This window comes from Etheostoma cragini, chromosome 8, assembly GCF_013103735.1.
Source record: "Etheostoma cragini isolate CJK2018 chromosome 8, CSU_Ecrag_1.0, whole genome shotgun sequence".
NCBI lineage: Eukaryota > Metazoa > Chordata > Actinopteri > Perciformes > Percidae > Etheostoma > Etheostoma cragini.
The window spans coordinates 21,851,720-21,874,082 of record NC_048414.1 but is presented as its reverse complement, the minus strand read 5'-3'; the positions used below and the strand labels follow the sequence as shown (position 1 = coordinate 21,874,082).

Below are 22,363 nucleotides of genomic sequence, written 5' to 3'. Positions count from 1 at the left end.
TTGGCCATAATCGTGCAGCCCTTACTGATATGGTCGTAACTACTACAGAGCTCAATTACCTTTTTTTTGGTTTACCATAAACTTTATGTATTAGTTTTCTAATGGAGTAGTCCATTATTTCCATTATTACAGAGGAATGTAAATAATATAACTGTCGGACCACTTGATTATAGCCTATTTGGCGTAGGCCTACTTTCATTTCATTGGCTCTCATTTCATCCCTGCACACGCCAATCCATTTTTATTTTATTTAGTCTAGACCATAGACCGTTAAGGTAGCGACCCAAAATAGGTCGCAGACCCGTTTTATTGGGGATCCAATTGGCAGAGTAAAATGCATATCAATCTTATGAGCGTTCTTTTTGGCTACACTGGTCCGTTCAGCTCTGATGCTTTCGTTTTTTTTTCTCTCTCTTTCTCTCTTCTCTTATCTTAGGAGGGGATAAGAAAATGAGTTGAGAAATGGGTGAAACACAGAAAGGAGAATAGAGACCTTTTCTGTTTTTGTTTACTTTTTATAATGGAATAAATATAGGCCTACTTCATATACCAGGGCTGCCAACTGTCACGCATTGGCCGTGAGACACACGCATTTGACTGGTTTCACACGCTCACACGCCACCGATTTCTCACGCTGAAGTGTCGACCCGGTCGGTAAGATTTCTGAAAGATTAGTTTATCCATAGATCTACCTGTTGAGCCAGACTCTTTTCAGAGACTGTAACGGGGTTCAAGAGCGCTCTCTGTCTGTGGAATTTTCGAAATGTCGCAAACTGAGAACCTTTTTTTCACGAGCCATCCCAGGTCCATTTCCCCGGCTCCAGGTGTCATATAAGGATGTTTATTTGCCTGTTCATTACTATGAGTTTTACGGTAGCACAGAACAAGTGACATCTCGCTATAGCCTTGCATGTTATCGCGAGACGTGTGTGTGGTTTGACGGGCTACTACTGCATGTGTTCGAATAAAGATATGGCTCCGGCTAAAAAGTGTTAAGCCTCCGGAATTATCATTTTACATGGTGTCAGAAGTGAACGGAAGGAGTTATGGCCAAATTTAACCCCCCGACAAGCTTCTCCTTTGACAAACCGGGAGAATGGCCGGATTGGAAGCAGCGTTTTTTGAGGTTTAGGACCGCCACCAAGCTCGACAAAGAGGATGGCGCTGTCCAGGTGAGCAGCCTCATATACGCCATGGGAAACGAGTCGGAAAACATTTACAGATCGTTTGCCTTTGGCGAGGAAGACAGCGCAGACGACTTTGACCTAGTGCTAGCAAAGTTCGATGAATATTTTGTGCCAAGACGGAATGTTATTCACGAACGAGCACTGTTCCACCAGCGCGTACAGAGGGCGGGAGAGAAAGCGGAGACTTTCATCAGAGCTCTATACGAGCTGTCCGACCATTGCGACTTCGGCGCAACGAGGGAAGAGAATATCCGCGACAGGATCGTTGTCGGGATATTGGATAAGGATGTCTCACGTAAGCTGCAGTTAACTGAGGACTTAACGCTCGCGACAACCGTGGAGACGGTCCGGCAATCTGAAGAGGTGGCTTCACAAGTCAGCATGCAAGGAGAGGCAGCTGGGATGATAAACGAAATCACGAACAAGCACAATAAATTCACAAAACGCTATGGTAAGCCTAAAGGGGGTAATAATGGACAATGTGGGAAATGTGGAAAAGCCAGGCATAGTAAGGACGAAAACTGCCCCGCTAGAAAGTCTACATGTAACACATGCAACAAAGTTGGACATTGGAGCAGAGTGTGTAGGAGTAAAAAAACAGTGACTGAGGTCACAGAGAAACCAGAAAAGTTGCAGCCTTATTTCCTTGGAGCTGTAAGTAAAACTGATGGCTCAGCTAAGCATTGGACTGTGGACTTGCATGTGGGTTCTACGCCAGCCCAGTTTAAAATTGACACAGGGGCCGATGTAAGCATCATCTGTGAGCAGACTTATAACAAACTCAAACCCAAAAGTCCACTGGAGCCTGCAGATATGCCACTGTATAGCCCAGGGGGGGAGCTGAAGTGCATTGGAAAAATTCAGAGCACTGTGACACATAAAGGAAAGAGCTACCCACTCCAAGCATATGTCATTCGTGGACGCACAGTGAACAATCTACTCAGTAGACCACTTTCTGTTGAAATGAAGCTAGTGAGGATAGTGGACGAAACTGTGAGCAGCCATGGGCATGCACAAGCTTATGGGGAACATGGGACATTAAAGACTGAACCTGTACAAATACAGCTTAAAGACAATATTCAACCATATGCTGTCTATACTGCACGGCGTGTACCACTTCCGATGCTGGAGAAGGTAAAAGAGGAGCTACAGAGGATGGAGAAAAATGGCATCATCGAGCGAGTAACACAACCTACAGACTGGTGTGCACCCATGGTGCCAGTCCTGAAGAGGCGCACAGGTAAAGCTCGCATCTGCGTTGATCTCAAGAGGCTGAACAAGGCTGTTAAGAGAGAACAGTACATCTTGCCTACTACAGAGGAGATAACTGCAAAACTAAGCGGAGCCACCATCTTCTCATCACTCGACGCCGCAAGTGGCTTCTTCCAGATACCACTCCACCCGGATAGCTGTAAGCTCACTACATTCATCACGCCGTTTGGACGCTTCCACTTCAAGCGGCTACCGTTTGGCATAACCAGTGCACCTGAAATCTTTCAGAGGAAAATGATGGAGACTCTTCAAGGACTGGAGGGTGTTGAGGTCTTTATGGACGATATTCTCGTGTATGGTGCCACAGAGGCAGAACAAGACAACAGGCTTCAGTCCAGCTGAGTTGTTAATGGGGAGGCGAATAAGGACCACACTCCCCTCCTTGGAGAAAAACCTTACTCCAAAATGGCCCGACCTAGCAGCCGTGAAAGAAAAGGACAGGCAGGAAAAGGCAAAACAGGCTCATTACTTCAACCGCCGTCATGGAGCCAGACTCTTGCCTGCCCTGCAGCCAGGAGATGCTGTATTCTCCAAGTTGGATCATGAAAAATCCTGGTCTTCACCTGCGGTGATCCTGAGTAACAGTAGCACTCCAAGATCATTCGTCATCAAGACACAACAAGGGGCTGTGCTGCGGCGAAATCGCCGCCACCTTCAACCTAGGCCAGTTCCACAGTCAACGTCAGCATTGCCCTGTGAGGCGACAGAGACAGGCACCCACTCTGACAGTGCCGCCATGGTAGAGACTGCTCCTGTCAGTCAGAGTGAGGCAGCACCCTCAAACATTCTTCTCAATCAGACTGTGACCAGATCTGGACGAGTTTGCAAACCAGTCACCAGGCTTAACCTGTAGACCAGTGGCTGTTTGGGACAGTAGGGACAGGGGGAGAATGAGTATTGCCACTGATGTTGTTAATATGGTTCATGGTAAACTCAGGGTACTGAAATTAATGTGGCAATTTAGAGTTAAGAATCTGTTATTGATGACAGTACCACAACGTGAGTTCAGTATGTTTTGGTTTATGTGCCTGCGGTGGCAGGGTTGTCACGATAGTCAGTTTCCGTTTGACTTAATGTGTTAGGCCGAAGGAAAAAAAAGAGGGGAGATGTCATATAAGGATGTTTATTTGCCTGTTCATTACTATGAGTTTTACGGTAGCACAGAACAAGTGACATCTCGCTATAGCCTTGCATGTTATCGCGAGACGTGTGTGTGGTTTGACGGGCTACTACTGCATGTGTTCGAATAAAGATATGGCTCCGGCTAAAAAGTGTTAAGCCTCCGGAATTATCATTTTACACCAGGTATGTGCTCTGAGTATCACAGACCCGTCCGTCGCTTCGCGTCCACTCTCTCTGTAACAATTGAGGTGAGCAGCGCGGCTGGTAATGTAGCAGCTTCAGTTCATTTTAGTGGACCCTCTCTGCTGTGGAGGGGCAGTGACACGTTGCATCCATGCATGGATCTCCGATGAAGAGCAGCGTACAGCTCCTATAAACTCTGTCAGAGACCAGAGACCCAAATGGGCCTCTGTGTCTGTCAGACGGTCTAAGTGAGATCCACCATATCAGCGGAGAAATGCACAGCAGACTAGATTACAACTCTCCAAATCACGGACAACAGAGATGAGAGTAGTTATATTTAGAATGTGCACAAAGTTGTAAACATATACTATATATATATATATATATATATATACATATAAAATACTGCAACGTTGGGCCACTATTGTGCTTCTTTAACCTCTGTGCATCTCTAAATGTAACTGTAAATAATTCATTAAATGTTTCATAAAATGAACAAATAGTCTTAATGTTCCCAAAAAAGTAAATACAGTAAGTGGGGCACAGAGGATGAGAGCCAAACATTACTGAGCCTTGGCACAAAGGTTAAAGGATTAGAATTTATGTAAATCAGTGCTTCTCATTCTTTAGAATTTCAGTGGTCTTAGTTGATCCCTCAACATTAATTTAACTTTGGGTCCCAAACCTGTTCACCACAGACCCAAATCTTCTCAGCTGTTGCTACTGTTATATTATGCTACTGTCTCTTCATGTGATTCATTATGTTTGGCCCTAAGGAGAGCCCCATCCCCCCACATATAACAAATCCCAATTTAAACCCTGAATGATAATAATGCTGAAAGAACCAAAGAAATTGCTTTGTATGTGGCAAAATATGGGTTTCCCCCCCAAATCTCACTCCAAGGTTTGGGGGAAAGTTAGCAGCTCTAATATACAGTATATTTAAATTCATGGTTTGTTCCGTCTTTTGTCCACAGTTTAAAAATGTAGATGTTACAATGATTCATGGTCTATTTTTGTAAAGTTGGGTCCCGGGGAGACACCAAATTTCTCTTTTGGGTCTTGACGAAAGCACGTCCGTGATAAGGAGGAAGTTGAAGAAGAATGTAAGTAGATGCTTAGTGACAAAGTTAGCTGTGACATGCTTAGATTTTTTGAGCTAGCCATCACAAATTTAAGCTAGTTCATAGCTAACTTTGTAGCTAGCTTGATAGTTCACATTAGTGATGACAAGCTCATAGAGCGGTTTATTTGTTTGTTCCTTAGCATTACTGGACCATGAACATGGACATGAACTCTATCATTGAGAACATTGTTTGTGTACGCTTGGTCTTTGGCAGGCTATGAAAAGAGTGTGTTATAGTTGTCACTGACTGGTGTAAAATGTATGCTACTTTCCTCAGACATTTTTGCTGCCTTCGGTGTTACTTACTTACTTACTTACTTACTTACTTACTTACGCCTACTACCCCTCCTGGGGCATAGGCCGCCGACAAGGGTTCTCCAGGCACTTCGGTCCTGTGCGATTTTCTCTAGTTGTCCCCAAGAGTGGCCTGTTCTCTTGATGTCCACGTCCAGGTCTCGACACCAGCTGTTTCGGGGTCGACCCCTTTTTCTCTTCCCCTGAGGTTTCCAGGAAAGAGATTGCCTGGTGATGTTTGAAGCCGGCTTGCGGAGAATATGTCCTATCCATCTCCAGCGCCTTTGGATGATCTCTTCATCTGTCGGTTGTTGATTTGTTCGTTGCCACAGTTCTTGGTTGCTGATGGTATTGGGCCAGCGAATCTGTAAAATGCGCCGCAGACATGTGTTGATAAATGTCTGAATCTACTTGGTGGTGGTAATGGTGGTCCTCCATGTTTCTGTTCCTTACACCTGGGCCTCAACATCCACCAAGGGAAGAGCAAAATCCTGAAGGTCAACTCTGCCAACACATCACCCATCATGCTGAACGGAGAAGCGATAGATAAGGTGGACGATTTCACCTACCTTGGCAGCATTGTCAACAAGCAGGGCGGAACCAACGCAGCTGTGAGAGCACGTATTGGTAAGGCCAGGGCAGCCTTTCTCCAACTTAAGAACGTTTGGAGCTCAAGAGACTTCTCCATCAAAACAAAGATCAGGGTCTTCAATACCAATGTTAAGTCAGTGCTGCCTTCGGTGTAGCTTCGTAAATTAGTGACCAGCCAGCAGTAAACATATTTAATCCATTTACATAGATTGTGGGGCAAGCTACTAACCCAGGGTAACTTAAATTGTTACGCTCATCATGTAAAAAAACTCAAAATACCAACAATGGTCTGCAATAAACTACCGGTAATCTAAAGTGTAGGTTGAACAGACAGTATAGATGTTATCTGAGGTATAATGTTAAACTTATCTAACAAGAAGAACGGAAGTGGGCTTGCCTGGCATTGACAGCCGGTGTTGTGGAAGCCTGGGACTGTCAGTCACCAAACAAGGAAGTGACGTCCTAACTGAAGCTTCGCCATGACGAGACGTCTGACATATTGCATTGCCAATTAAATAAAGAGGCCAAAAAAGCACGAAGACCAAGTAAATGTTAATGTAATAAACTGGGGTGTAGCTGGCACATTGAATTGACAGCCAAATAAAGACACCAAAAAGCTATGGTAAAATAAAATGCAATTGATTTATATTTCTAAATCTAAGTCAAATCTTTCTAATCTTAAGTCAAAATAATTTACACTGAATTTAGAATTGCAATGAAACTTTGCATATTGAATCGTTAATTGCAAAATTCATATTTAGATTGCATGATGAAATTGGTTTGTGGAGATCTGCTGAGAGTTGTGAGTTTGCCGTTACAGACACAGCCATTTTGGTTGTGGATGTGACGATTTTAGATGAGAAGGGGGAGTGAGGGAGGAACCATAGACTGTTGGGCGGTATCTGACTGTGGCGTTATCTGATAGTTGGCAACGCTGCGTCACTCTGTTACGTTACACACTTTCACTGGCAATCTGGATGCAACTGCTGCTGAAACCTAGCTTACATAATTTGAGGAAAGATATAGTTTAGCTGGGTTTTAAATATATCTTGGTCCCATAGTTATATTACATATAAGAGTAGTCACATGGTAAAGAAAATGTACCCGAAGTTACAATGTAAATTATCTGCAATGTTAGCTTGCCACTTAGCTATGGTTAAACGTAGTGTCAGTGAAACGGAAAACGGGGATTGACAATGGTTATGATTATCTAATGCTAACTATTAACAAATGTATAACCAAGTTTCTTATAACGTTTGGTTAACTGTAATAACCCTAATGGACCAATAATGTCTTGCTACTGTTTACGGCATCAGTCTATGGTTGGCGAAATGAAGCTAACTTCTTCTAAACGTTAGCAGAAATAAGCTCATTAAACTAAGTTAAAGTTACAATAAAGAGCAATAGACTGTTGTTGATTCATGTGTATTCTCCTAGATAATTAATGAAGTACAGTTACATGCTAGTGTGCATATATTTAACGATGTGGGACTCAGATGGAAATTGATGATTCTTTCTCTTTCTTTCAGAAATAGTTAGGAGTGTGGAGAGCCACGATGGCATGTGCACCCACTCAATGCCCCAGAAGTAAGTAATAGTTAGTAAAAGTTACTTTTCTTTTGCTATTTATTGTACATTAAACTTGTAGCAGACTTGTTTTGTACAGCTAAGCTAAGGTAATAATGCATTTCAAATAACTATGTGTAATTAACAGTGCTGTTCCTTTATCCTTTTTCTCTACAGCCTGAAATATGATACATTTCTCACTAATATAATGCGTTTTTCCATCCGGCAATAGTCTGGATCATTGGAAACAGCTGCGTCCGGTGTGGGGCCAAGTGAGAGGCAACGACCACGGGGAACAACCTTGTCATTGATGATGTCTTCATCTATTGGTTTGGCTGGGGTGGTCTGAAGTGGAAGAGTCTTCTCCCTTTTGTTTTCCAGTCCCTACAAGGAAGAACAGCTCCGGTATGTCCTCCTTGTTCACTGTGGCGGGAATGTCCTGGGAAATATTAAGTGTGTGAACCCTGCAGGAATTGCAAGAATGAAGGAGGACCTGCAGCACCTCCACCTACAGTATCCTGGCATGAAGTTTATCTTCTATGGCATCACCCAGAGATGTAGGTGCAGGGCTGTTGCCAATACGGGGAAGATTGACAAGGCTCACAGGTTTGTGAACAGTGTTACAGCTTCATATGTTCATTGTTTAAGTGCCAGCTTTGTTAAACACCCTCAACCAAGGTTTGACACCCCTGGGCTTTTTTGCACGATGGAGTTCATTTCACAACAAGGGAAATTATATTTTTTTAAACAGTTTTTAACAGAATCTGTTAAAGCCCAACTTCAACAAGGGTGAAATTTGCATGTCTGTTGTTCCCTATTGAAATTGAGTTTTAATGGGGGCCTTCTTCCGGTAGGAAATGAGTCCTTACCTCAAATAAAGGAGCGGGAGATTGGTCAGAGAATTGGCGTAGCAGGATGCGGTATTACATTCAATTTATAAGATAGATAGATAGAGAGATGTTTATTGATCCCAAGAAAATTGGGAAATTCCTGTGTAACAGCAGCAAAATCAGTCACAAAGCACAAAATATAAATATAAATGAAATAAGGAAAAATATACATACATACAATATACATGAAATAATAATACGAATAAAGTAAAAAGACAAATATATTTGAATATGTACAGGATGGGGAAACAAAAATGTGCGACTGCTTAAATAATATGCTAAAATGTGCTAAAATGTAAAAATGTAGGCTACATGTAAATGTAAATAAACCAAATGTGCAGGTTGCATTAGTGCAGTAGTATGGTGTCCAAAAGTCTCATCTACCACCCAGAGATGACATGTTAAAAAGTGTTATTGCTTGTGGTATGAATGATTTTCTGTAGCGGGCCGTGCGGCATCGAAGCTGTCGGAGCCTCTTAGAGAAGCTGCTCCTCTGTTGGACCAGTGTGGGGTGGAGAGGATGGTCAGGGTTATCCATGATAGATAACAGTTTGTTCAGTGACCTCCTCTCCACCACAGCTTCAAAAGTGTCCTGTTTGCAGCCGATTACGGAGCCAGCCTTCCTGATCAGTTTGTTCAGTCTGTTTTTATCGCTGGCTCCGATGCTGCTGCCCCAGCAGATGGCGGAGGAGAACAGAGCGCTGGCCACAACAGACTGGTAGAACATCTCCAACATCCTGCTGCACACGTTGAAGTATCTCAGCTTCCTCAGGAAATAGAGTCTGCTCATCCCCTTCTTGTAAACAGCAGTGCTGTTGACCTTCCAGTTCAGCCTCCGTTTCCTTCCTCCTGAAGTCAATCACCATCTCTCTGGTCTTATCAACGTTCAGCAGCAGGCAGTTCTTACCAGACCACTCCACAAAGTCATCCACCAGTGCCCTGTACTCTCCCTCCTGTCCATTCCTTATACACCCAACAACTGCAGAGTCATCAGAAAACTTCTGTAGGTGACATGACTCTGAGTTGTACTGAAAGTCTGAGGTGTATAAGGAGAACAGAAAAGCAGACAGCACAGTCCCCGAAGATAGATGACAGCGTCGTCCATTCCCAGACAAGGCTGGTAGGCAAACTGTAGAGGGTCCAGAGAAGAACTCACCTGTTGGTGCTCCAGCACCTTCATCACATGAGATGTGAGAGCCAAAGGGCGGTAGTCCTTAATGCCAGATGGAGTCGACTTCTTGGGGACCGGGACAAGGCAGGACTTTTCCACAACAGCAGCACCCTCTGCAGGCTCAGGCTCAGGTTGAAGAGGTACTGGAGAACACCAGACAGCTGACTGGCGCAGGTCTTCAGGACCGTTGTGACGAAAAGGGAGCTGAGCCAGAAGGCAAAATGCTCTATCTACCGGTCAGTTTTTGTTCCTACCCTCACCTATGGCAATGAAGGCTGGGTCATAGCCGAAAGAACTAGATCAAGGGTACAAGCGGACAAAATGGGTTTCCTCAGGAGGGTGGCTGGCTTAGAGATAGGGTGAGAAGCTCAGCCATCCGTGAGGAGCTCGGAGTAGAGCCGCTGCTCCTTTGTGTCAAAAGGAGCCAGTTTAGATGGCTCTGGCATGGTGAGGATGCTTCCTGGGTGCCTCCCTAGGGAGGTGTTCCAGGCACCTCCAGCTGGGAGGAGGCCTCGGGGAAGACCCAGGACTAGGTGGAGGGATTATATCTCCAACCTGGCCTGGTAACGCCTTAGGATCCCTCAGTCTTAGCTGGTTAATGTGGCTCTGGAAAGGGAAGTTTGGGGTAACCTGCAGGAACTGCTGCGCCCGCTACCCAATAAGATGAATAAGCAGATGAAGATGGATGGATGGATGGAGTTCCATGCTTTCTTAAGAACCAAAACTGATTGTGAGAAGTACGCTAGCTTTGTTAACAGTATTCTCTCAAGTGCTTTAGACAAGATACTGGCTAATACAATAGGTCAATAATTGCTAATACTGTTGAGCTTACCAGATTCAAGATTCAAGATTATTTTTATTGTCATTCCAAAAACACATTGGGAAGTGCAATGTAGAAGGAAATTATGTTGCATCGGACCACTATAAAAAACAAACCTAGAAACCGATCAGCAGCTAAAAAATGCAGTCATAAATAATGTTAAAATACGATAAATAAAAAAGGCAGCAGCATTTTAATAATATGAGAAATGTAGAGATACACATGTTTATATGCAGATCCCACACATACCTATACATATACATCATATGCACACATACTGATATATTCCTTTTTGTCTCAGTTCACAGTGTGGTGCTGTTCAGCAGTCTGATTGCAATCAGGAAAAAACTATTTTGGAACTGCACAGACCCATTACTTAGGCTGCAATACCGCCTGCCTGTGGACAGAAGAGAGAATAAACTGTGGCAGGGGTGTGTAGAGTCCTTGATGATTTTTTTGCCCTTTAAAGGTCAGTTTATTTGGCCAGGTTATCAGTAGGTGGCAGCATTACCCCAATGATTCTCTCAGCTGACCTTACCACCCTCCTCAGGCTCACACGCGCTACTGCTCTCATGCCAGAGGGAGATGTTGCTTGTTAACACAGTCTCAGTATTTCCCCGTGGAAGGTGGTGAGAATTGTTGGGTTCAGATGGGCCTTTTTCAGTCTCCTTAGCAGGTGCAGATGTTGGTTGGCTTTCTTTTTGTGATCAAATTTTAATTTTTATATTCAGAATAAAATGTAAACATGACATTCACAAACAGTTACAAAACACACTGGGACATAGTAACGCTGCCCAGGGCCACAAAAAAAAAAAAAAAACAGGAGGGAGGGAGACTAAAAAAACACATGGAGAAACAGACACAAACACACAGACACACACACACAGACAGACAGACATGAGACAAGGGACCAATCACACACGTCAACAAAAGAAAAGCCTACAGCATTGCCTTTAGGGACTCAGGGGGTCTTACTGTCCTCCGCCGCATCAGCAATGTGAAGAAGGGATCTAACATTATCCGCTGCTAGTCTCGTTTTTATGAATCCTGTCTGGTCAGGGTTCACTAATTTTGAAATACTGGACTCCAAATGACAGGCAAGGAGCTTTGGAAAGATGTTTATGTCAGTGTTAAGCAGACCCAGAAGCCGATAGCTAGAACACTCTGTAGGATCCTTATCCTTTTTCAGGAGTAAGGAAATTAAGGCTGTGTTAACATCCCTTAAGAATTCACCCTTTTCAATAGAGAGGTTAATCATGTCAAGGAGGAAAGGGCCCAACTGATCCCAAAAAGTTGCACAAAATTCAGGGGGAATCCCATCAAAGCCTGGTGATTTTCCTTTTTGCATATTCTGTACTGCAGTCCTAATTCCCCAAAAGAAATTAATTTGTCACTGTCACTGGATTTTAAGGTCATATCGAGAAGGTGACTAGGTTTAGCACCCTGAAAGTAATTGCGCTGTCTTGCTCTATGGATGAGAAGTTCAGATTTCTGTTTCAGAATGTTGTTTATTTCCTTCTTGACTAATGATCCTTCTAAAGCTATCTGGTCAGAAAGATTTGTTTGTAACAGTGAGTCTAATCTGATGAACTCAGCTTCAAGGTTTTGCAAAAAGAAAATCTATCCAGGAAAAGGATTTATGTCTAGTTAGAGGTTTGATTAACTCTACGCCAAATATCTTTAAGCCCCAAGCTGCTGGCCCATGACTTCAGAGCATTTGTAGCCTTATCCTGTCCCCTAGTGGCCTTTACGTTTGACCCATTAACATTTTGGTCCCACACACCATTGAAATCTGCACCAACAATAAAAGAATGCGTAAGCTGACACAAATGCAATTTTTCTGGCACCAAATTCTGTTGTGGAGATCACAATCCTGCCTGTATCATCTGGCCAAGAGGACGACAGTATAAGTGGGACATTCTGTTTGACAACAATGGCCACTTCTTTTGTTTTTGAGCTTGTTGATGAGGATGCAATTGTGTGATAAAATCTATTGGCTAAACGGCCAACGTCCACCTGCAGAAAATGAGTCTCCTATAACAATGCAAAGTCAACATTTCTCTTTTTTAGTAAGCCTAGAGTGCTGGCTTGTTTATGGGAAGAATTTAGTCCGCCACAACTCCAAACTAAAAATGAAAGATCACCCATCATCAAAAAAGCTGCGTTCTAAATGAAAGTACATGTGGATATTGCCACTACTTTTCATTTAGCTAAATCCTAACAATGGTGCATCCAAAGTTAAGTCCCTCAAAACACAAAACATCTAAGACACATGACAACATTTGTCCGTTTTTTCTTATCTAGCAATACCCCATGTCTAGGCCTACCTGCCTCTGACCAGAGTCTAAAGGCCTCTCTTTCCTCAGCATACTGCTCAACCACAAACTCATTACACCCAGGTCTGATGTTAAGTACCTTACAATTATTTTTAGAAAAAGGTTCACTGGAAGCATGGAGACATTTCACAATAACATCATACATTGCACAAAGTTTTTCAACATGTTGCATATCTTTACAATTAATATTTGAGCACATTAGGGCCTCATGAGGCAGAGCAATATTATTTTAAAGTCTTTCTGTTTGCAAAGAGTATCCAGCAAACGCCTCTTTACTCTGGTTCGACCAGTCCGAACCAGAGTTGGTACTATGGCCCAGTCAACATTTAGTTTTGCCAAATGTTTTTTGCAGGCACAGAATGTCCCATTCGTCCAGCATTGTATCCACAACCAGACGTCTTGATCTATCAGTAGCACTATGTTCTACTCGCTATGGGGTGCCGTTTGTAAAGCGGCTCACGCTGAAAATAACAGCAACATTTTGTCCCCTTTAGCTTCACACAATGTTTAAAACACTGGTAGGAATTTTTGAGGGTCACTTTTTTGCACATTTACAACAATATTTGTTAACTTAGAGATATTTTAAATAGTTAAATCTAAATATTTCACCTAGATGTGAATGCTAATTCTAAATTTTGACATTTTTACATACTTTTCTGACACCTCATCTGCTGAAAGATAAAATAAATTTACACTGCTGCACTTGTTAACACAAGAGGTGCACAGCACTCCCTTTTGGCCACTAGGGTGTGCTGCATTACCATCAGCACCCACCCTCCAACACCTTTGGTGGCCCGTGTTACAGTTTTCAACAGCTGGTCCCTCTCATGTTTTTATGCTTTATGAATCAAAGATGACTGTTGCAGAGTGTGTCATTATTGTCACGGCACTGGCCACTGGAAGATCACTGTCTGTGGATGAGTTCTAAAAGTAAATTTAAACCTCCTGCCCTGTCTGGTTCCAGTGTCCCTGTCTGATTCTAGTGTTCCAGCACCAAAGCCTGGATGTGTTGGTTTGATCATAACAGTGTGTTAGGGAGCATTGGAGCCTTGTCATCAAACCCACTGTTGCAGAGATAAGGGGGGTTTGGAGGAAGGTCTTCCGTGAATAAGGTTTTCAGCCTGGTAGGTCGTCCAAAAGAGCACTGGATTCAGCCCTAATAACCTTGTTTTCGGTCACACAGTACCGAGTAGCAGTCTGTCAGAATGATTTGGCAATGGTTGATCCACCCAAAAAAACGGATTCTGAAACAGAGGAGTCAGTCTTATCAGGCAGCTGCTATGTCCTCGTCATTAATGCAGACATAGACTTAAACTATTAATCTGCCTGGAATAAGTTTTGATTTATTGTTGTTATGTAGGTCATTGGCCAGAATGTGACCAGTCTCAATTTACACAGCAAGTTTGAAATTCAACCACAGTAGTGGGAGCAGTAACTTTGTGTGTGTGTGTGTGTGTGTGTGTGTGTGTGTGTGTGTGTGTGTGTGTGTGTGTGTCTGTGTGTGTGTGTCTACACAGCATTAAATGACAGCAAAACACAATGAAGACTGAATTTGGTCCACACCAAATAATGTCAATTCATTAATTTACTCATCAACTATGCTTCTCAATGCTCTTGGAATGCTTCTGATGATACATTTTGATGTATGAGTTTAATATAGATTAACTAATCACAAAGCATTCATTTTGTCATATTTATTTTTTGGAAATTGCTTGACAGTCCTATTTTTTAAAACTTTAAAACTATTTAATGAAGAGGTCTAGAGGCTACTATAAACTCAAATAGAATCAGTCAAGTAGGCAAACGTTAGGACTTTGCAATATCAACAGAAACCTGAAGCATCAGATGATATCTAATTACAACAAATATCTGCCTATCTGCGTTACCACATTTGGTATCCTAACCACATTTAACTTTTATGGTGTCATCAAAACCTGATTAAATATAAAGGCTACTTGTGGACACAGTTTGTGACACAGAAGACCTGGGAGTTCATTATTTTGGTTGCGGCTATGTTTTCGTCAGCTTGAGATCATTTGAAACATTTCTTGAGTGCATCTTGTTTTTACACCTACCGGACCGGACCTTTTAAAAAAGTTTGGTGAATACTGTTGACAAAGAAATCAGGTAAGGAAACTTCAAATGTTTAACTTTTCTTTACTTGTTAAATACATCGGCAAACTCTTTCTTCATCATTAAGTCAGAAAACTCTATTCACTTTTGAAGTTAAAGCCTACCTATGACGTTACCCAGACATGGTTCCAGTGTGGATACATTTCCTAATTAGCTACATTTTAAATGCTGTTTAATTATGTAATATAATGAAGTACATGTACTTAAAACATTGACTTAAGATGGACGTTCCTTTGTAATTATCTAACAGACATCAGCTGCCACCATGAGTACGGACGCAGAGATGGCCACTTATGGCAAAGCTGCCATTTACCTTCGTAAGCCAGAGAGGGAGAGAATTGAGGCTCAAACTGCACCATTTGATGCCAAGAGTGCCTGCTACATTGCCGATGTAAAGGAGCTGTACTTGAAAGCAAAAATCATCAAGAAAGATGGTGACAAAGTCACGGTGGAAACCCTGGATTCTAAGGAGGTTAGTATTAAAAAGTCAGACTCAACCAGCAACTCAATATGATCAGTTCTCATTGTGACAAATGTCCTGTTCTAGGAGAGGGTCGTGAAAGAAGCTGACGTCTATCCAATGAACCCTCCCAAGTATGACAAGATTGAGGACATGGCCATGATGACCCATCTCAATGAAGCCTCTGTACTGTATAACCTCAAAGAGCGTTATGCAGCATGGATGATCTACGTGAGACAATCTGCCTAATGACACAAGAGAACTATGCCAAATAGCTGTACTTATAGGAAAGAGAGTTAACTGTTGAATCTTTATGATTACTTTCAGACCTACTCTGGGTTGTTCTGTGCCACTGTGAACCCCTACAAGTGGCTCCCAGTGTATGATGCTGAATGTGTAAGTGCCTATAGAGGCAAGAAGCGTATGGAGGCTCCACCCCACATCTTCTCTGTCTCTGACAACGCTTTTCAGTTCATGCAAACTGGTAAGTTATGATCATAACAATGTGGAATATATCAGTACATGACTTTTTTGTTGCAGTAAAACATAGTTAATATATATTTTTTTTTTATAACAGATAGGGAGAACCAGTCTGTCTTGATCACGTAAGTTTGTTACATTTACGTTGTTTGACTTTGTTTAACATACTCTAAAATCTTGAACAAATTCTTAAAAGTCTGTGTCAATACCTAGTGGAGAATCCGGTGCTGGAAAGACTGTGAACACCAAGCGTGTCATCCAGTACTTTGCAACAATTGCAGTTGGTGGACCAAAGAAGGATGACGCAAAGGTATGTTACTGTATGATTACAATTCAGGGTTCTTCTGCTATAGAATATTTTTAAAGGGAGAAAAATAGTCATTTTCAGACTATAAATCTTAACCTGGATTATAGGGGTCACTGGAGGATCAGATTATTGCAGCCAATCCCCTGCTGGAGGCCTATGGTAACGCCAAAACTATTAGGAATGACAACTCTTCTCGTTTTGTAAGTATGGAACAATTTCTACACATGAAAGAGGTCTTGTTACAGATTGCCAATGTGAAGGGACATTAAACATCCTTTGTTCCAAACAGGGTAAATTCATCAGAATCCATTTCGGCGCAACTGGAAAACTGGCTAGTGCTGATATTGAGACATGTAAGTGATAAAACTCATAGTACATACAAACGACTGGAATTGAGAACTGACCAGACTGTAAATTTTGATCAATATTTGTAGATCTGCTAGAGAAGTCTAGAGTGACTTACCAGCTTTCTGATGAGAGAGGCTACCACATCTTCTTCCAGATGATGACCGGCCACATCCCTAATATACTTGGTAAGCAGATTGAGAGGATGCATTGTTTAACCTGTTTTCATATGAAACAAACGTTCTGACATTTACTCCCTTTTTTTTATCTCCAGATTTGGCACTCATTACCACCAACCCCTACGATTTCCCCATGTGTAGCATGGGTCAGATCACTGTGGCCAGCATTGATGACAAAGTTGAGCTGGAAGCGACTGATGTGAGTGATATTCACTTTGAAAATGTACCTTTTTCCATTTAACGCAAGTGCATTCTTCTTAAGTTAATATGTGTTGTGTTGACCTCTTTGAACCCAGAACGCTATTGATATCCTGGGCTTCACCAATGAAGAGAAAATGGCTATCTACAGGATGACTGGTGCTGTACTTCACCATGGTAACATGAAGTTCAAGCAGAAGCAGCGTGAGGAGCAGGCTGAGCCTGATGGCACAGAGGGTGAGTATGAAATGTCAGCTCAGAGTGAATAGCTTGGAAACAACAGTAGGGAAGTTCTTAATCACGCTGGTGTCTGTTTACATCATGATGGAAATCTCTGAACTATTTTCAGAGGCTGACAAGGTTGCTTACTTGCTGGGTCTGAACTCTGCTGACATGCTCAAGGCTCTGTGCTATCCCAGAGTGAAGGTCGGAAATGAGTATGTCACCAAGGGACAGACTGTACCTCAGGTAAACATCAATAAGTATTTAAGCAGATTAGTTATGTTAGTTTTACTAAAAAAAAAAAACGGCTATAGATTTGTAATGATGTTAAGGTATGAAAAATATATATATGTTACAATTTTAAATCATTGTACCCAGAAATAACTTACAAAGCACTTTAAAAATACAGTATGCACCTCAACTGTAGTTGTGAATTACTGTGTATTTCTACTTCATTAGAAAACATTGTACTGCTACATTTTCCTGACAGAGAAATTTTACTGGTAACATTGTGGCAGCTGTGGCTCAGGTGGTGTAGCGGTCATCTACCAATGGGAAGCTGGGTGGTTTTATCCCTGGCCCTGCGGTCCCATGTTGAAGTGTCCTTTGGCAAGACACTGGACACCTAATTGCTCCTGATGCTAAGCCATGGGTGTGTGAATTTTTGTCTGATAAGCAGGTGTCACCTTGTATGGCAGCCTCAGCCACAGTGTATGAATGTGTGTAAATGGTTCCTGTTATGGAGCTAGATTTGTTTCTTTATGACATGCGACAGAAAGAGAGAAAAAAAAGATTTGAGAGAAAACGTTTTCATACCAATAGCAAAAAAAATCTCTCAAAATACTTTTTTAAACTCTCAAATATATCTTTTTTGCCATCAGTGAGAAAAAAAATTTCTCTCACAAAAAAAAGGTTTTTCTCTCAAAGGGTTTTTCTTCTTGCTCTCAAAACCAAAATCTTTGCTCTCGATTCAATTTTTTGCTCTTGTCTCAATATTTTTCTCTCAATGTGAAAATAGTGTCATGGGCGGGGCCACGTTCCTATTGGCCAGTTGGGCGAGCACCGTCTTGTCTTGGGAGTCCATCTGAATCAATGCACCATTGTCACCATCATATATAAATAACTAGCTGCCAGTCCATTTCTAAATAAATACCTTTTAATTATCTAAACACTTTTTAACAGTCAAACTGAAACACTGGCGGTGAGCTTCAGGTCCTGCAGCCGCAAAAGGACCGCTATCAGTGGGGCTCGGCCATCATCGAAACATTGCTAGAAAGCTTTGCTGCCAACCTTGACCTGATCGGAGCTCCAGCGGGAGACAGAGAGCTTTAAACTGCCTTTTGCTATCAGTGTGATAACTTTATCTCTCAGATCATTTATTTTCTTGCTTGTAATAAAGAAACAAATCTAGCTGCATACCAGTAATATGTAAAAGTGCTTTAAGCAGTAGAAAAGCGCTATATAAATACAGTCCATTTAAACTGCAGATTTAGATTTTCCTTACAAAATTATTCATCATTACATTTTGGCTAGGCCTAGTTCTGACAATGCCTGCACCAACATTTAAAGTTAGACAAGGGGTGACAAGTAAGGAAAATACTGTTTGTCTGGGCACCAAGATGGGCAGTCTTCTTTTTTTTCCAGATTTAGGAAGAGAGGCTTTACCAGGTCAGGCTCCAAAGTAACATTATGTTCTACCTTCTGCGTGGAGAATTTACAGTTCACAGAAATCTATACAATAAAGGCTTTTGTTTGACATCTATTGTCGGCAAAATAATTAGTTTTGTACGAGATTTTATTGAGTTTCCTGTTAGTTTAATGCTGAGTCCATTTACCTTCGTGTGACATCTTTAACACATTTGGGTCACCATGTTCAACCTCACACAGATTCCTGCCTTATTTAGAGAAATTAGAAGAAATACAAATAATCAACACCAATGATTTTACAAAATGTTTGACTCACATCAATCCTGTTACATCCTTGTTTATATTTAGGTGATGAACTCAGTGCCTGCCCTGGCCAAGGCAATCTATGAGAGGATGTTCTTGTGGATGGTCATTCGTATTAACCAGATGTTGGACACTAAACAAGCAAGACAGTTCTACATTGGTGTCCTGGATATTGCTGGTTTTGAAATCTTTGACGTAAGCTTCATTTCCAAAATTTGAGAAGCTGATACTTTTCTTGACAGAATCATTCTTAATGCCCTGCAAGAAATGAAATGACACTGATGATTGTCCCCTCACAGTTCAACACCTTGGAGCAGCTGTGCATCAACTTCACCAATGAGAAACTGCAACAGTTTTTTAACCACACCATGTTTGTCCTGGAGCAAGAGGAGTACAAGAAGGAGGGTATTATCTGGGATTTCATTGACTTTGGCATGGACTTGGCTGCCTGCATTGAGCTCATTGAAAAGGTAAACACTTTATTTGGGGATAATATCAAATTGTTCTTTTTTGATTTTATCACCTAATGACACCTAATATACATGACACTTGACACTTTTACTTACACTGTATTTCTCTGAACTTTTTTTTAAGCCCATGGGCATCTTCTCCATCCTTGAAGAGGAGTGCATGTTCCCCAAGGCCACAGACACATCCTTCAAGAACAAGCTGTATGACCAGCATCTTGGCAAAAACAAAGCATTTGAGAAGCCTAAGCCCCCCAAGAAAGGCAAGATTGAGGCCCACTTCTCCCTGGTGCACTACGCCGGTACCGTGGACTACAATATCACTGGCTGGCTGGACAAGAACAAGGATCCACTGAATGACTCCGTCTGTCAGCTGTACCAGAAATCCCCAGTGAAACTGCTGGCTATCTGCTTTCCTGCTGTTGTTGAGGGTATGATAGTAACTATAGTAAGCTAAAACATGTGTTAGGCTATACTGTATATTTCTAAGTAACTGTAGCAGGTGTTAATGTACATTTATTTGTCACCATGACAAAACATGTCTAATTAAAAATATCAACAGATACTACCAAGAAGGGAGGCAAGAAGAAGGGCGGTTCTATGCAGACTGTGTCTTCACAGTTTAGGGTAATGTTGCAAACTTATGTTATATACAGTATATATGTATATATTTCTCTGTTTATGTTCAATCTCACAATTGGTACATGTCATAAGACTCCCCATTTTGGATCTGCAGGAGAACTTGGGCAAGCTGATGACTAACTTGAGGAGCACCCATCCTCACTTTGTACGCTGCCTGATTCCCAATGAGTCAAAGACTCCAGGTACATAGAGAATATAATGTCAAGAGATTCATTGAGGAGTGGTTTTGTTTTGTTGATATGTTTTTTTTAATTGTTTGCTTATTCAGCTAAAGTCTATTTAGCCAAAGAAGTAAGTAAGAAATATATTTTGTACAGGTCTGATGGAGAACTTCCTGGTCATCCACCAGCTCAGGTGTAACGGTGTGCTGGAGGGTATCAGAATCTGCAGAAAAGGTTTCCCCAGCAGAATCATCTATGCTGACTTCAAGCAGAGGTATTAATGGATATTTTAATATAATTGTGAAACAGCTTATTTGAAGGAAGGAATCACATTGACCATTAACTCTCATAAAAAAGGTACAAGGTGCTGAATGCCAGTGTCATCCCTGAGGGCCAGTTCATTGACAACAAGAAGGCTTCAGAGAAGCTGCTTGGGTCAATTGATGTTCCACATGATGAGTACAAATTCGGACACACAAAAGTAAACACCTTGCTCTCTTTTTTTACTATAGAATAATGACCAAAGGTTAGGTTGTTCAGTCCAGTGTGTTTGATTGTTTTACAGTTAATTATATATGTACTATATATGTTAATAGTAAAGCAAAATACGTCTTAACTACTAAAGTGATTGTAGAGTTTGGTGCCAAGGAATAAGTGATTATTTTTAAGATAGAGCCAGAGCAACCTGCATGCAACCATTAATAAAACACCTTCACCTTAAAAGCCCTGAACCATGCGGGGTAGGTGAAAATGTTTTTGTTCTGTTAAGTTCATTTTAATGTTGTGTTTGATCAGGTGTTCTTCAAGGCCGGTCTGCTGGGTGTCCTGGAGGAGATGAGAGATGAGAAACTATCATCTCTTGTCACCATGACTCAGGCTTTGGCCCGTGGCTATGTCATGAGAAAGGAGTTTGTGAAGATGACAGAGAGGAGGCATGTTGAAAACAGCTCATTCTGAATCCTGGTATTAAAAATCACCAACAATGATGTTAACAACAGCTATTTCTTTTCTGTAGGGAAGCCATATATACCATCCAGTACAATATCCGCTCATTCATGAATGTCAAACACTGGCCATGGATGAAGGTGTACTACAAGATCAAGCCTCTGCTGAAGACTGCTGAAACTGAGAAGGAGCTGGCAAGTATGAAGGAGAATTATGATAAAATGAAGACTGACTTGGCTGCTGCCCTGGCCAAGAAGAAGGAACTGGAGGAGAAGATGGTGTCCCTTATGCAGGAGAAGAATGACCTGCAGCTGCAAGTAGCATCTGTAAGTACACATCATCAGACAGTTGTGCTTTTCCTGTTTTTCAAAGTTGAAGTTCTAACATCTGTTTTTATAAAAACAAAATAACTAGGAATCAGAAAATCTGAATGATGCTGAAGAGAGATGTGAGGGACTGATCAAGAGTAAGATTCAGATGGAGGCCAAACTCAAAGAGACAACTGAGAGACTGGAGGATGAAGAGGAAATCAATGCTGAGCTCACTGCCAAGAAGAGAAAGCTGGAGGATGAATGCTCTGAGCTCAAGAAGGATATTGATGACCTGGAGCTTACCCTGGCCAAAGTTGAACACACACTTAGGTGAAGAACCTGACTGAGGAGATGGCCTCTCAGGATGAGAGCATTGCTAAGCTGACCAAGGAAAAGAAAGCCCTTCAGGAGGCTCATCAGCAGACTCTTGATGACCTGCAGGCAGAGGAAGACAAAGTCAACACTCTGACCAAGGCCAAGACCAAGCTTGAGCAGCAAGTGGATGATGTAAGTTTACAAAGTCTCTTGGATTGGCAAAACATTATTCTACTTGAATATATACATATATGTGTATAATGATAAGTAAACACTCCTCTCATTTCACAGCTTGAGGGTTCTCTAGAGCAAGAGAAGAAGCTCCGTATGGACCTTGAGAGAGCCAAGAGAAAGCTTGAGGGTGATCTGAAACTGGCCCAGGAATCCATCATGGATCTTGAGAATGAGAAGCAGCAGTCTGATGAGAAGATAAAAAAGTAACTGTGTTTGAATTTGTACACCACGCTCTCTTTAAAAAGAAATGTAGTCAACTGCAATAACTCTGTATTTTATCTCACAGGAAGGACTTTGAAATCAGTCAGCTCCTTAGCAAGGTTGAAGATGAGCAGTCACTCGGTGCTCAGCTTCAGAAGAAGATCAAGGAGCTCCAGGTGACATTCAATTCAATTCAATTTTATTTATAGTATCAATTCATAACAAGAGTTATCTCAAGACACTTTACAGATAGAC

The 22,363-nt window shown here is 41.8% G+C and overlaps 2 protein-coding genes across 2 annotated transcripts in view; both read left to right on the top strand.

The window, feature by feature from the left end:
- LOC117948493 (myosin heavy chain, fast skeletal muscle-like) overlaps positions 1 to 22,363 on the top strand; it is an 84,764-nt gene that overhangs the window by 15,729 nt on the left and 46,672 nt on the right. The window contains exons 2-15 of the mRNA XM_034878134.1: positions 14,942 to 15,163; positions 15,239 to 15,382; positions 15,479 to 15,635; positions 15,729 to 15,756; positions 15,845 to 15,941; positions 16,046 to 16,138; positions 16,228 to 16,291; positions 16,373 to 16,471; positions 16,558 to 16,661; positions 16,759 to 16,897; positions 17,010 to 17,128; positions 18,878 to 19,027; positions 19,132 to 19,302; positions 19,427 to 19,730. Of these exons, the coding sequence (XP_034734025.1) occupies positions 14,957 to 15,163; positions 15,239 to 15,382; positions 15,479 to 15,635; positions 15,729 to 15,756; positions 15,845 to 15,941; positions 16,046 to 16,138; positions 16,228 to 16,291; positions 16,373 to 16,471; positions 16,558 to 16,661; positions 16,759 to 16,897; positions 17,010 to 17,128; positions 18,878 to 19,027; positions 19,132 to 19,302; positions 19,427 to 19,730 (1,876 nt within the window). The 5' untranslated portion in view covers positions 14,942 to 14,956. The remainder of the gene's footprint in view (positions 1 to 14,941; positions 15,164 to 15,238; positions 15,383 to 15,478; positions 15,636 to 15,728; positions 15,757 to 15,844; positions 15,942 to 16,045; positions 16,139 to 16,227; positions 16,292 to 16,372; positions 16,472 to 16,557; positions 16,662 to 16,758; positions 16,898 to 17,009; positions 17,129 to 18,877; positions 19,028 to 19,131; positions 19,303 to 19,426; positions 19,731 to 22,363) is intronic.
- The window catches only part of LOC117948494 (myosin heavy chain, fast skeletal muscle-like), a 58,031-nt gene that overhangs the window by 15,425 nt on the left and 20,243 nt on the right, over positions 1 to 22,363 (top strand). The gene's annotated exons all lie outside the window — the stretch shown is intronic.